Below are 14,662 nucleotides of genomic sequence, written 5' to 3'. Positions count from 1 at the left end.
GCTGTCAAATAAAAATGTGAATTTTGAAAATTCGTCGAATTTAAAAAAAAAGAAAAAAACGTGCATTGGAATTTTTAGTATGTCAAGAGGTGCGCGAGACATGATGATGACGTCACTCACGCGGTGTGTGTTGTTAGCTTATCCAGTACAGCAGTGCGGCTGCGTTGCTAATGTGAAAAATGGCGGGAAAAGTCTCTTCCTGCTGACAAAAACCCTCTCAGCAACGACACACTTGACACCTGCACATCGGTCAGAGCTGAGTGTGTGTGTGTGTGTGTGAGTGTGTGTTTAAATCAGCTGAAACTGTCAACAGAAAGCGCTCAGCACTCACTCAGATCATATTGAGCGTCTGGTGTTTTTGAAGAACAATATTTAGATGTAGTATAAAAATGGCAGTTTGCTGTTGTGTGTTCATGTAGTTCATTACGCTGTGTTGAAGTGTGTTTTCTCAGGTTACTGTTGCACTTACACAGTTTTATCCTGTATTGTTACCTAATTTACCTTGAATGCACATTATATTTTATTTAAGAACAATTGTTTAAAAAGTTAATGCACTTTAAAAAGTGAATGTCAATTCATTTCAATAAAAGATCCGATGCTTGACTTGGTTTATATTTGCTAATTGTGCTCGCTTGCGCCCTCTTGTGGGCCTAGGAGACAATACAGTACTTTTGTCCTCTAACATTAAGTATTGCCTTTAGAATTCAAATATAATTCAAATGTTGCTAATATTTAAGTAAGAAATTCAAAATTAGCTTTTTTTGTCATTTTGACAGCCCTATTAGACAGATGAAGAGGTGAATGGAGGCGTTTCAGGAGTTCAGAAACACTGACACTGATATAGAGAACAACTGGAGCTTTTTCATGCTCAAACACATTACCCACTAAAGACCAATGAACATGGAGAAAAGCATAATAAGGTGCTCTTTAAAACATGCTTAACACCTTAATGACCTTCACCACACAAAATCGTTTCAGAATATGGCAGCAATATTATCCCGGACGAGCCCCCACTTATTTGATCAACCTCCTGATATGGACAGACTCTTAAGGTGATGATACACAGGGCAACTTTTTGAGCAATGTTGCTGGGCAATCTTGCCGAGCGATTGTTGCTTGGGCACTTTCCCATTGAAAATGGACAATAAATTTATATCTGAATAATTTAGATCGGTCGTGGGCCCTATTTGTCTCATCTGGTTGCCCGTTAATGGCAACATTGCCCTGCAAAATTGCTCAAAAAGTTGCCCTGTGTATCATCAACTTTAGAGGTGTAAGCGATGTCACACGTTTTTTAGGCCAAAACATTTTTGTCACATACAGCAAACATCTCCTCACTATCCGCTAGCTGCCTGTCCCCTGAACACACTGTACACGCGGTCTCTGCAGACACCCCAGGCTCAACACACACACCCCAGGCACCACACACACACACACCCCAGGCTCCACACACACACCCCAGGCTCCACACACACACCCCAGGCTCCACACACACACCCCAGGCTCCACACACACACCCCAGGCTCCACACACACCCCAGGCTCCACACACACCCCAGGCTCCACACACACACCCCAGGCTCCACACACACACCCCAGGCTCCACACACGGCAACACACACACACTGAGCTTACCCGCACCACGAAACATAACAAATTATTGTTAAAATAACAAGCGATTGTTACTTGGGCACTTTCTCATTGAAAATGGGCAATAAACTTCTTTTGGTTTGGGGGCGGAGTTTGGGGGGTTAGTGCGCGGATGAGGAGAAGGGAGGGTCTAGCTAGCCTTCGTTTTGTTTGACAATACTTCGAACGTCAACAAGAAGTGACGTCACCCAACATCGCTTAAGGTGATGATACACAGGGCAACTTTTTGAGCAATCTTGCAGAGCGATTGTTGCTTGGGCACTTTCTCATTGAAAATGGGCAATAAACTTCTACCTGGGTAATTTAGATCGGTCGTGGGCCGTGTCTCATCTGGTTGCTCGTTGACGGCAACATTGCTCAAAAAGTTGCCCTGTGTATCATCATCACTTTAGAGGTGAAGACGATGCCTGCAGCTTTAAATGTTTAAATGAACATGGGAAAAGCATTAAGTCAACGCTCTTTCTGGTAACAAACAGCACAAGTTGCTCACCTCTCTCTGCTTGGTCTCGGGACACTCGGAGTGCAGCGTGAGCGTAGCGCCCTCGATGTTTCGAGGCATCGGGGTAGAGCCGGGGTTAATGATGAACTGGATCTGGTCGGGAGAGATGGTGTGGTGAATGTACCCCTGCGACATGCCATCGGGGTCACACATGAAGGCCAGCGAGCCATCGTCTCCCTCGCCCTCCCCGAACGCCATGCCGTCCTCCTCGCCCTCCTCGTCCAGCCGGATCGGGTCCTGCTCGATCAGCACCGTGGTGCGGTCGTACACGCGGCCCGAGGACGACGACGGGCCCGAGATCAGCTCGTCCTCCTCCTCTCCGCCCAGCCGGTCCACGTCTTCCTCCTCGTCATCAAAGAGCATGGCTGTCTCCGTGAGAGGACCATTCTCTCCCATGATCCTGACGGAAAAGCTCAGTCCGGGGTTTGTGTCCACGCGCTTGCTTTTGTTGCGGCTGGAACGAGTTTAAAGAGGTTAAAATCAACATGCGTTAGTCAAACTGAGAACAGGACTGGAATCATGGACTGAAATACTCACTTCCTCATCAGTGTTGTTAATATTAACTAAAGCTGCACGATTAATAGGATTAATATCTCCCGATGCGATACTATCACAATACTTGGGTGCCGATACAATATGTATTGCGATCTTTTTAAGAATTGGGATTCTACAAGTATTGCGATTTGATATTGCAATTTTTTTAACACTAGACCATCGGGAAACGTGAAAATGTAATCATACACTTAGACTGTACATGATGTATAAGATGAGTCATTTACAAAAACAAATCATCACATCTTACTGACTTTTATTTCAGAAGCATCACACAATACTCCATTCTCTTTAATAAATGATTCAATAATAACAAATACATTTTTAACAGTCAGTTGTCGCCACTTAGTGGCGAAACAATGTAATCGATAAATGCGTTATTTTAAGCGGCAAGTTTGATTTTGATCACTATCGTAGACATCAGTGTTCATATTTGAACTTTAAACTTTTATCCGAGTATTTCTATGATCATTTTAACTTTTGCATATAGAAGTAAGCGGTTTCATGACGACTCTCTCCGGGTCGGCGGCAACACAGATCTGAATGTTGCGATGTGATTTTGTGAAAGTTTAATAGACAGACGAACTGAAAGATGGCGTGAGTGTTTGAATAGAGATCAGTCTTTTAGAGATGAGTCGTGCAGCTCAGTGTGTTATCTCTCTCAGTATATGAGCAGCGCGAGTCGAATATCTCAGTCTCAAATCTCAATATCAGAGATACTACATCACTCAACACTCATAGAATCACGACACATTTCATCCTCTGTTAAAGTGGCGAGCTTCTGCCAACCTCATCGACAAGCAAGGACAAAAATAAAGCAATTGAATTTGAATTAATATCGATCCTGGAATAAAAAAATAAAATCGCGATAGCTAGGTGAACCGATTAATCGCTAAAAGATGGCGATCTGGATTCAAACACTCACAGGGTCTTATTCCTGAATGACAGTGATTCGCTCTGTCTATTAAACCAAACACTCAGATCTGTGTTCTGATCCAGAGAGAGCCGTTGATATGAAACAGCTTCAGTCTTTTCAACACACGGTATTACAATAATACAGTCCGGGGTTTGTGTCCACGCGCTTGCTTTTGTTGCGGCTGGAACGAGTTTAAAAGGTTAAAAACAAACAAGCGTTAGTCAAACTGAGAACAGGACTGGAATCATGGACTGAAATATTCAACAATGTTATTGATCTCCTGCATTGACATCATTATATGAGAACTGAACTGAAATGGACGATGACATCACGGTTTCCTCCAGAGCGGCTAAATATATATATAAATTATATATAAACTAAATTAATAAAGTTTTTACAACAAAAATGAACCATCACTGAACTTACTTAAGCTGGACTGTGACACAAACGTTGTTGCATTATTTCCTGTTATCTCTGTAAAGCTGCTTTGAAATACTGGACTTGACTTGTGTGAAAACGGCTGAAACGGTTGTGCTGATGCTTCATATTTATTCTTGACTTTTGAATTCATGCTGCCGTCGAGACAGACACGGATAAATACATAAACATATGCAAGGTAGGGTAGGGGATGTTTGCAGTTGCGTTATGTGCTCAGTGTTAACAATCAGACAGAAAATGTATAATCAATCAAGATGTTTCAATTCAACCAAAAAAAAATAAAAAATGAAAATTACATTTACCCGACCTGTAACAACAAACAAAAAGGCCAATTAGGTGCACTTAAAGATATATGTACGATTGTAATAAAATATTCAAAAAACACTTTCACAGTGTGATATATTTCATGCAGTTGTGTACTTGCATCGTCACAAAAGTTCCCAAGGATTTGTAAATTCCAGTTTTAAATAATGGCTCGTTCCTTGTCATTGTCGCCTGTCAATGACGTAATACCCGCGCAATCCTTGTTTCTGCTTATAGAAACCATAGAGATAATACATAGATGCCTCATAGTGGCCGGTTCAATGGGCCGTGTAATGAGGTGTATGTATATACTTCTATGATATAGTGTCTCGCACGCCGCTGTTGTGTCGTTCAGTCATCAGGATTATGGCATTATGGCATTATTTTCCTGTTATCTCTGTAAAGCTGCTTTGATACGATCTGTAATGTAAAAACAGAGGTACTGGGATAAAAGTTTACCGTTCAGATAAAAACACTGATGTCTGCGGTAGTGATCAGAACAGTAGAGGTGGGCGATACTGCGAAATTTGGTATCGATCCGATACCAAGTAAATACAGGGCCAGTATCGCCGATATCGATACCGATACTTTTTAATTTTAAAAGCATGCACTTGAACTTACATGCACTTTCCTCTGCTAGAGCACTGTGTCATGATTTATGAGGTGAATGCATCATTAATATGCTAAATCTGAATACGTTTTCATGACCACTAAATATTTTGTGATTTGTGCTCTCACCTCGCCTGTAATTAGTCAGTGACTTTTACCAAACTACCCTAATTATAGTAAATGCACTATTGTACACTAGCCTACTGTTCAAAAGTTCGGGCGCTGTAAGATATTTAATTCTCTTCTGCATTTATTTGATCAAAAATACAGTAAAAACTGTAATATTATTACAATTTAACAGTCTATTCTGTAATTTATTCCTGTGATCAAAGCTGAATTTTCAGCATCATTACTCCAGTCTTCATGATCCTTCATGATGAGAATTCATTTTAATATGCTGATTTGCTGCTCAAGAAACATTTCTTATTATTATCAATGAAAACAGTTTTATGTTTTTGTGGAAACCAAATCATTTTGCATAAAATGTATCATGATGCACAAAGTTGAAAGAACAGCATATATATGAAATAGATTTTTTTTTAACAGTGTAAAACCCTTGACTGTCACTTTCGATCAATCTAATGCATCGATCCTTGTTGAATAAAAATATTAATTTCATTATACAAATCTTACTTACGTCAACATGTTGAACCGTTATGTAAACTTTTAATTTATTTATTGCGAAATAACTCCCGATTGTGTCTCTGTCATCTAAGCAAGGCTTCGTTTCCCAAACGCACTGAGACAGAAGCACCAGCATCGAACGCTCTCTGGGATTGATTGGTTTCGTCTTGTATCCAGATGAATAGGATAAATAGCTCTACCCTACACAATTATTCGCTAACATTCGCTTATTTTTAACTTAGAAGCTTTTTTTACATAAAAAAATTACTGGTAAAAAAACCCCACATTTGGATCGATATTTTTATGTGAGGATCGATCCTTTTCGATACCACGTCAGTATCGAAAGTATCGATACTTCAGGATCGATCCGCCCAGCCCTACAGAACAGAGTAATTTGAAAGTAACTTGATGCTTCAAACAAAGATTGTATCATTACATCGTTACACCGGAGACTAGTGACTGTTAAAAAAATGTGTTTGTCATTTAATCATTCATTTAAGAGATTCGTTCAAAAACGCAATTCATCCAGTAATGAAACAAGTCAAGTCTTTATGAGGGATTCATTCAATCATTCATTCAAATAGTTTTTTGTAATATTCATTCTGATTAATTAAACATTATTTAATATTTTGTCAGAACGCCTAATTAACATATTTTTTTATTTAGTCTGTTCAGAATCGTGAGAATCGTGATCCATATTTGAAACAACAACAAAAATCGCGATTCTCATTTGATCCAAAATTGTGCAGCTCCAAATAAAACCAATAAAAATTATTTTCAGTAAATTTAATAAAGATTAAATAAAATAAGATATATATATATGAAAAATGAACATAACTAAAATTAAAATAATAGTTCATTCAAAATATTAATAAATACTACAATAGTAACTAAAATAATAGTAATACTAAAATAACACATAAACGCAGGTTATTATTATTGAGAAGCATAACAGTGTTATGTGTGCACTTTCAAGCAAAATGTGTGTTAAATGCTCATTTTTAAGTACATTTAAATCAGTGTAAGCGCTTTCAAATATACAAATCCGCCACAACGTTGTACAGTTTGGTTGTAATAAATAGGGTTTCAATAAAACAACAACATAATGTAAGTATAAACAGATTATATTCAGTCAGTATTAATATGGTGAGGTTTATGTTGCTTATGGATTTGTTTGGTTTGGTTTGTTGCGTTTTATTTATTTAAAAAAAATTTTTATTGGGTCTAATAATATTGGTTAGCATAAGCAGAGATATAAGCAAAGTAAATTCGGTTACTATTAATATTGGTGAGATCCATGTTGTTGTTGTCTTGTTTTGTTTTTCTCTATATGTATTGGATTACTTGTTGTTTTGCTGTCTGGGCATTGCCTGATTTTTTATACTGCATGAATTGCTGTTATTTAAACCAACATTGTTTTTTGTCATTGTAATTTTGGCTGTAGGCTGCTTAAGAAAGTTATTTTGTATTTTGGAATGGGGGACAGATATTATAAGATTGTATCTTCTTTCTGCTCCCTTTTGCACATAGGAAGTTAAATTATGTAAATAATAAAATTAAATGTTTTGTGTTTTACCATGGAGCAAATAAATAAATAAACAAACAAACAAATAAATGTGTTGACATAATAAAATTGCTGTTTCATACAGTCACGAGAAAGTAGGACAATGCAGGGAAACTATTTTTGGCCGGTGTTAGTGGAACTACTAAACAATCAGGGTAAAGGAGCATTTGTAAACTGAAACCACTGTTTTCATGTTACTATAACAAACATACACACAATGATCTGAACAAAACTAACCTAAAACACACAACAATCCAGAGTGAAACAAGGGCTGTGTCACAACACTTCGCTAGCTGACTATCTAGACAGCACATTATACACACCTATGACACCCCAATATTTCAATAAAACGTCTTGAGAGTATGATGCTATAGCTACTTACTAGGTTATAATGCTGTCTAGAGAGCAGTTTACTATGTCATGATGCTCGAAATGCTCTAGGCAAGATATAATGCTGCAAAACACTGTCTGGGAAGGCAGCTGATGTGATTGGAGACACAAAAATGCTTTTCTCACACGACTAGACAGTTAAAAAGAGGACATTATGTCTCCAAGTAATGGACAAACTGTGACAACAACAACAAAACCCGTCATGCTTTTAACACAATAGTTTATCAGGCTCTGTCATTCTGGACACTTTCTAGAAGTTTCCATGTTCACTTTGACACTGATGACAATCACAAGACAAGCATGAACATGTTCACATTGATCAATTGAAACACACATTCAGAAAAACCCGCGAACACACACACAGATCCTAATTACCATGCGGCCATTAATGACAAGTAGTCATTAATGTGAAATATTAATTTTCAAATGTATGTTTTCCATAAAAACAAACTGTCATGTCAGTCCTGCTAACTGATTAGCTCACCTGTGTATTGAAGCTCCAGTCATTAGTTCATCTGCTTCGGTCCGATCAACATGAATAACATCCCCAAGACGAAAGGGCTGAAATACTTAAGCCACACATATTTCATGTAATAATTACAATTCGGTGTTATAATTAAGACTGACTGCACAGAGAAGCTAACGTTAACAGGCTAAAGTGCTAGTCCCATCAATGACAGGCGTTAGCTTCATTAGCACGCCGCTAACACCCGTTTATATACTATATTATACACTATCGTTAGACAGAAGCGCAGTTCACTTGTTGTTTTAACACGTTAAAGTGTAAAACACTCAGAAAATGGTGACTATGTGATGGTTAAAGAACTGACATGTAGGATATGGGATGAATGCTAACAGATTTAGCCCGTTAGCATTGAACAGAAACTCTAATGGTATCAAGACAGGCCAGTCAAATATCAGAACGACAACGAAACGCTTTTACAGCATTTAATCAAGCAGATAAAAATCCTCTGATGGGTTTACCAGTGTTATAGAGACGCTCGAGGCCCGTGTAATGTTGTGTATCGGCTCCTGTCTTCATTCCTCAGCGACAGCATCATGAAGAGCAGCAGCTCATACTGACTCCAGATCAGCTCTCAGCAGTCAACCTGGCTCACACACACTCACAACATCACACAACACGCTGCTAACGCTTCACAATACTACTTCATATTCATCTACAGTACTTTTTAATTCATTTAAATAGATACAATAACATAAAACCCCTTTACTGCCTGAATACCTCTAGCACTAGAATATGAACATCACTTTTACTTTCCCTTCTGATCATACTGCAATAAAGTGATGGATTTCTGTAGTGATATGTTGAGGTAAATTGGGACACTTTTAAAAATGCAAAAAATTATCAAAATTCAGTGAGTTTATGATTTAAAGAGCAACAAATACAGTATTTTCCAATGACCTCAGAAAAACAACTTTTTATATCCCACTGACAGATATTTGTTTTTCATATTGATTTCATATTGATCACATTTCTCAGAAAACAAAACTACATTTTGCTTCTTAAGTAAATGTATCTTGATTTAAGAATGTTAAGATGTACTGGTCTTGGAAAACAAGACAAAAATACTGAGGAAGAATTATTTTTTCTCAGTGCATATAGTGACCTGACTTTATGAATTTGAGACTTTCTTCTCTAATTTAAAACCTTTTTGAGGCATTAATTATTATAATCTTAGACTATTATTATATTATTAGACTATTATCTAATACCTTGCAATATATATATATATATATATATATATATATATATATATATATATATATAAATATATATATATATATATATATATATATATATATATCTCATATTTACTTTTTTTAAAATTACAAATTATGTTATCAGCTAAATAAATGCTCAATATTGAAATAATGACTGAGTGTCTGAACTTTAAAATACTCGCTTGTAAAGGTTTTGAGGAATAAACCTTTACTTTGCATAATATTCTCTTAAACCAGTCATTATTTTAATGCTTTATTGAGATTGGCTGAGAAAAATCTTTAAAATGAGCATGAACATAAAACACAAAGATATACATGGTAAAATAATAGAATTTTTAAATTAAATCCTCTATGTGATTTTGCATCCACTCCCCTAATATGACCAAAGAAAAGTCAAACGCTGAGATTGTTATGATTGTTTAGATTTAATATAAAAGAACAGCTGTTTTGTATTTTCAAACATTGAAAATACAAATATATTTCATTAAATAACCATTATTTTTCAAATAAAAACTCCCATCTGATTTGTAATAAAACCAATTAGTTTCAATAACGGTTTAAAATACTTTGAATTAAATGGGAACTACAAAATTCATGGACATATTTCTGCTGATACCTGGAAAAAACTAGGCATGTGAAATAAGGAAAGGAGTCCATTATTCGGGTGATTTATCATGAATGTCTCTGTCAGAGGGCGTCTGGACCAAGAAATGCTGGAAAAACTCCTTCATCTTCCTTTTCTCTGTGAGATCTTGCTTTGTGGGCGACTGAAGCAACAGGCCGGAGAAGACCGAGCCTGTAAACCAGAGAAATATATCCATCAAACTGTCAGTTCAGTGACGTTTTTAATGCAGGAAACCTAGAAAATCAAAACTTCATACTTTCTTTCTTCCTAGCAAAGGTATTAATAATGTTTTAATGACTAAAAACACATATGCAAAGTCAAAGTTTGAGTTCTGCTTTCCACTGAAACTGGCCTGTGCTCTCCAAATCTGCAGACAAAAATACACAAAACAAGTAGTGAAAGCGCATCGTCAACCGACCTAAAATAGTGGCGTCCAGCCGATTGTGTGCCGAGTGTTTCAGCAGCTCTTGAAGGAAGGCCGTTAAATAGTTAAAAACATTTCTATGGCACTGAGGTAGAAAGGAAATGATCTGTGGACAGAAAAAGAAAAATGAAACGTTACACAACTATATTGATGATAAAGCAAAAGCTAGAACATTTTCTGGTGGTTTATTAAAGTTTTAACTGCCACTCTGCAGATATTATTATTTCATGTATATTACAAACTACATGAAAAATAATATCTTAAAAAGCATAATGGGGCACTTCATAAACACTATATTAAACATTTCAACTTGAAAAGACAGAAAATCTTAAATGCATTCAGGTGAAACATTCTGCAATATTTCAAATAGAGATCGACCGATAATCGGTTCTACCGATATTTCTTCTGATATTTAAAGTTCACGTCGGCAACAATTTTTTGATCATATTCAGTGAAATCGACACTATAATCCGACAGAACAACATAAATAAAGTGGTTTTAGAAAAAAGACCGAGCTTCTAACTCCACCTGGAGCGTGTTATTTGTTTTGGAAAAATCCGACCGTCCCGGATCATCGGGTCCAATCAGCGCAGGGGGGTGTGAGATCTGACTGTCAATCACAGGTCGTGCACACGCCACCCCTCGCGCACGCTACAATCACATGCACACGCCTGAAGTTCGCGCAGTAATGAAGAGTGATGGCGGAAAAGATTCCAATTCCTCGGTTAACCTCGAGAGCTAGGAGGTCAAAAACAACACAGGAAAAGAAAACCTGCTGAAAATAAAGAAGTAAAGAAAGAAAGTGCGTAAATAAACCAGGATCAACATCGGATCGTCATTTGAAAGGTGGAGAGATTTACGTGATTTAATTGGGTTCAAGCTGGATGCAGAGCTTGCAACATTTCTTCTCCACAGGTAATTGTGCTTTATCAACCAGTGACTTTATTTCTTAGTGTTATGTTAGTAATGTATGTTTGCCCTAATGTGTTGGTATGGATAGCTAACGTTAGCACTTGTTGGGCAGGTTTGTTTGAACTGAAATCCGTGTGAATGAAACGTTAGGTGGATAAACATGTCCAGATGAAAGTTCGGCTTTTAGGAAGAATCAATGCTACTCTGTCTTTCTTACGAGAGTAAGAACAGTAGTAAAGCTACTGTTATTGTATGTGCTATCTTAATAGCTCTGATATAACGTTATGAGCAGTAGAAAAATGTACAATGACCATGTCTGCCACATACAGCAATAATAGCGTTTCAGACAGACGATGGTGTTTATTTACGTTTAATTGATGGGTAATCCATTTCGTAACAATCTACTCCAAAATGACAAAACAACAATAACAAAATACTTCATGGTGTTGATGGATGCTGATGAGACGGGCGCATTCACAGAAAATCCGGTGCGCACTGGCACTGACGAGCACGAAGCCACGAACTCGGTGGGAGGGTATTCGTTGATAGTTGGGGAGGGGCATGAGAGTAAACATTCAAAATTTTGCCTAAGTCCACTCAATCTGCAGACTTGCCGACTGGAGCTTTAAGCATTTTCCCATAATCAGGTATCAGATTGTAATATCGGATTCACCGATAATTGGCGGCATCTTGTGGGCGCTTTGAGAATTGCATGACAGCCATTAAAGTCCCCCTGTAGTCAATTTCATCCCTTAAAACTCAACTTTGATCACCAAAATGACATATTAAAAAATTTTTCGTTGAAAAAAATGTCTTCATGTCTTACATATCTTGAATGTATCTCGACACCCTTGCCTCATTTAGTATGCGCGGTTCTATGAATATGCAAATGAGCCCCGCCTCCACTCACTCACTCACTCACTCACTCAGAGATCCACTCGTTGACGATCACACGTTGATCTGATTGGTTACAAGGTAGTTTGTGACGTCAGAAACACCAGCGATTTCAAAGCGTGTTTTTGAGACTGTCTTTGAAGTTCACTGCAGTTTTAAAGAGAAAATACTCAGCAATGCTGTCGACTTTTGAATTTACACATGGTTTGTCTTAAAGCATATTAATAACACCAATGCATTAATGTTAATGCACAAATGAGATGTTACATAAATGCTTCACATGTAATATAAACTTGGCGCTAAAAAAATATAGACAAACTCGAGTCACGTAATCTGTCAAGTCCTGACCCAATTAAAAACAGTGCACTGTCAGGTATTTCATAATCTAGACTGATAAAAACTAATATTTAATTATTCTGACAACATGAGATGGACTTTTTTTTCGGACAATATTTGCGATATTGACAATATTGTGAGAAATTGTAGTCTGCCTCGACCCAGATTCCAGTCAAAAATATATTTTAGAATGAGCTCATCTCCAAAATTAATTAATTATCATAGAGATTAAAGAAAGTCAAGTTATATTGTTTCTTTACCATTTGTGTTGGTTTTAAACCGATACCGATCGGTATCCGCTGTGTTTGACGTCAGATTGTGCGCCGCTATCTGCTGTGTTTGACGTCAGATTGTGCGCCTCTATCCGCTGTGTTTGACGTCAGATTGTGAGCCGCTATCCGCTGTGTTTGACGTCAGATTGTGCGCCGCTATCCGCTGTGTTTGACGTCAGATTGTGCGCCGCTATCCGCTGTGTTTGACGTCAGATTGTGCGCCGCTATCCGCTGTGTTTGACGCCAGATTGTGCGCCGCTATCCGCTGTGTTTGACGTCAGAGTGTGCACCGCTATCCGCTGTGTTTGACGTCAGATTGTGCGCCGCTATCCACTGTGTTTGACGTCAGAGTGTGCGCCGCTATCCCCTCTGTTTGACGTCAGAGTGTGCGCCGCATCAAACACAAACAGAGGGGATAGCGGCGCACACTCTGATGTCAAACAGATTGTGCGCCGCTATCCGCTGTGTTTGACGTCAGAGTGTGCGCCGCTATCCGCTGTGTTTGACGTCAGATTGTGCGCCGGTATCCGCTGTGTTTGACGTTAGAGTGTGCGCCGCTATCCGCTGTTTGACGTCAGAGTGTGCGCCGCTATCCACTGTGTTTGACGTCAGAGTGTGCGCCGCTATCCACTGTGTTTGACGTCAGATTGTGCGCCGCTATCCGCTGTGTTTGACGTCAGATTGTGCGCCGCTATCCGCTGTGTTTGACGTCAGATTGTGCGCCGCTATCCGCTGTTTGACGTCAGAGTGTGCGCCGCTATCCGCTATGTTTGACGTCAGAGTGTGCGCCGCTATCCGCTGTGTTTGACGTCAGAGTGTGCGCCGCTATCCGCTGTGTTTGACGTTAGAGTGTGCGCCGATATCCGCTGTGTTTGACGTCGGATTGTGCGCCGCTATCCCCTCTGTTTGACGTCAGAGTGTGCGCCGCTATCCGCTGTGTTTGACGTCGGATTGTGCGCCGCTATCCGCTGTGTTTGACGTCAGATTGTGCGCCGCTATCCGCTGTGTTTGACGTCAGAGTGTGCGCCGCTATCCGCTGTGTTTGACGTCAGTGTGCGCCGTTTGCGCAGTTTGACGTCAGTGTGCGCCGCTATCCACTGTGTTTGATGTTAGAGTGTGCGCCGCTATCCGCTGTGTTTGACGTCAGAGTGTGCGCCGCTATCCACTGTGTTTGACGTTAGAGTGTGCGCCGCTATCCGCGGTGTTTGACGTCAGAGTGTGCGCCGCTATCCACTGTGTTTGACGTTAGAGTGTGCGCCGCTATCCGCTGTGTTTGACGTTCGCCGCTATCCGCTGTGTTTGACGTTAGAGTGTGCGCCGCTATCCGCTGTGTTTGACGTTTAGAGTGTGCGCCGCTATCCGCGGTGTTTGACGTCAGAGTGTGCGCCGCTATCCGCTGTGTTTGACGTCAGAGTGTGCGCCGCTATCCACTGTGTTTGACGTCAGAGTGTGCGCCGCTATCCGCTGTGTTTGACGTCAGATTGTGCGCCGCTATCCGCTGTGTTTGACGTCAGAGTGTGCGCCGCTATCCGCTGTGTTTGACGTCAGATTGTGCGCCGCTATCCACTGTGTTTGACGTTAGAGTGTGCGCCGCTATCCGCGGTGTTTGACGTCAGAGTGTGCGCCGCTATCCACTGTGTTTGATGTTAGAGTGTGCGCCGCTATCCGCTGTGTTTGACGTCAGAGTGTGCGCCGCTATCCGCGGTGTTTGACGTCAGAGTGTGCGCCGTTATCCACTGTGTTTGATGTTAGAGTGTGCGCCGCTATCCGCTGTGTTTGACGTCAGATTGTGCGCCGCTATCCACTGTGTTTGACGTTAGAGTGTGCGCCGCTATCCGCGGTGTTTGACGTCAGAGTGTGCGCCGCTATCCACTGTGTTTGATGTTAGAGTGTGCGCCGCTATCCACTGTGT

At 39.6% G+C, this 14,662-nt stretch overlaps 2 protein-coding genes across 5 annotated transcripts in view; both read right to left on the bottom strand.

Annotated features, from left to right (window-relative positions):
- The window catches only part of mtf1 (metal-regulatory transcription factor 1), a 34,737-nt gene extending 25,917 nt beyond the window's left edge, over positions 1–8,820 (bottom strand). For both annotated transcript variants that reach the window (XR_013192073.1, XM_077197468.1), the window contains exons 1-3: positions 8,529–8,820; positions 8,029–8,113; positions 2,140–2,602 (exon numbers count right to left, since the gene is read on the bottom strand). Coding sequence is in view for 1 of the 2 variants with exons in the window: in XM_077197468.1 (XP_077053583.1) it covers positions 2,140–2,602; positions 8,029–8,113; positions 8,529–8,586 (606 nt within the window). In the remaining variant the exon portion in view is untranslated. The remainder of the gene's footprint in view (positions 1–2,139; positions 2,603–8,028; positions 8,114–8,528) is intronic.
- Positions 8,821–9,693: 873 nt separating this feature from the next.
- inpp5b (inositol polyphosphate-5-phosphatase B) overlaps positions 9,694–14,662 on the bottom strand; it is a 58,963-nt gene continuing 53,994 nt past the window's right edge. For all 3 annotated transcript variants that reach the window (XM_077197464.1, XM_077197465.1, XM_077197466.1), the window contains 2 exons: positions 10,331–10,442; positions 9,694–10,083 (listed from right to left, as the gene is read on the bottom strand). In XM_077197464.1, coding sequence (XP_077053579.1) covers positions 9,944–10,083; positions 10,331–10,442 — 252 coding nt within the window. In that variant the 3' untranslated portion in view covers positions 9,694–9,943. The remainder of the gene's footprint in view (positions 10,084–10,330; positions 10,443–14,662) is intronic.

This window comes from Siphateles boraxobius, unplaced genomic scaffold (assembly GCF_051911475.1).
Source record: "Siphateles boraxobius isolate OS27281-9 unplaced genomic scaffold, OSU_SipBor_1 110, whole genome shotgun sequence".
Classification (NCBI taxonomy): domain Eukaryota; kingdom Metazoa; phylum Chordata; class Actinopteri; order Cypriniformes; family Leuciscidae; genus Siphateles; species Siphateles boraxobius.
This window is presented reverse-complemented; position numbering and strand designations above follow the sequence as displayed.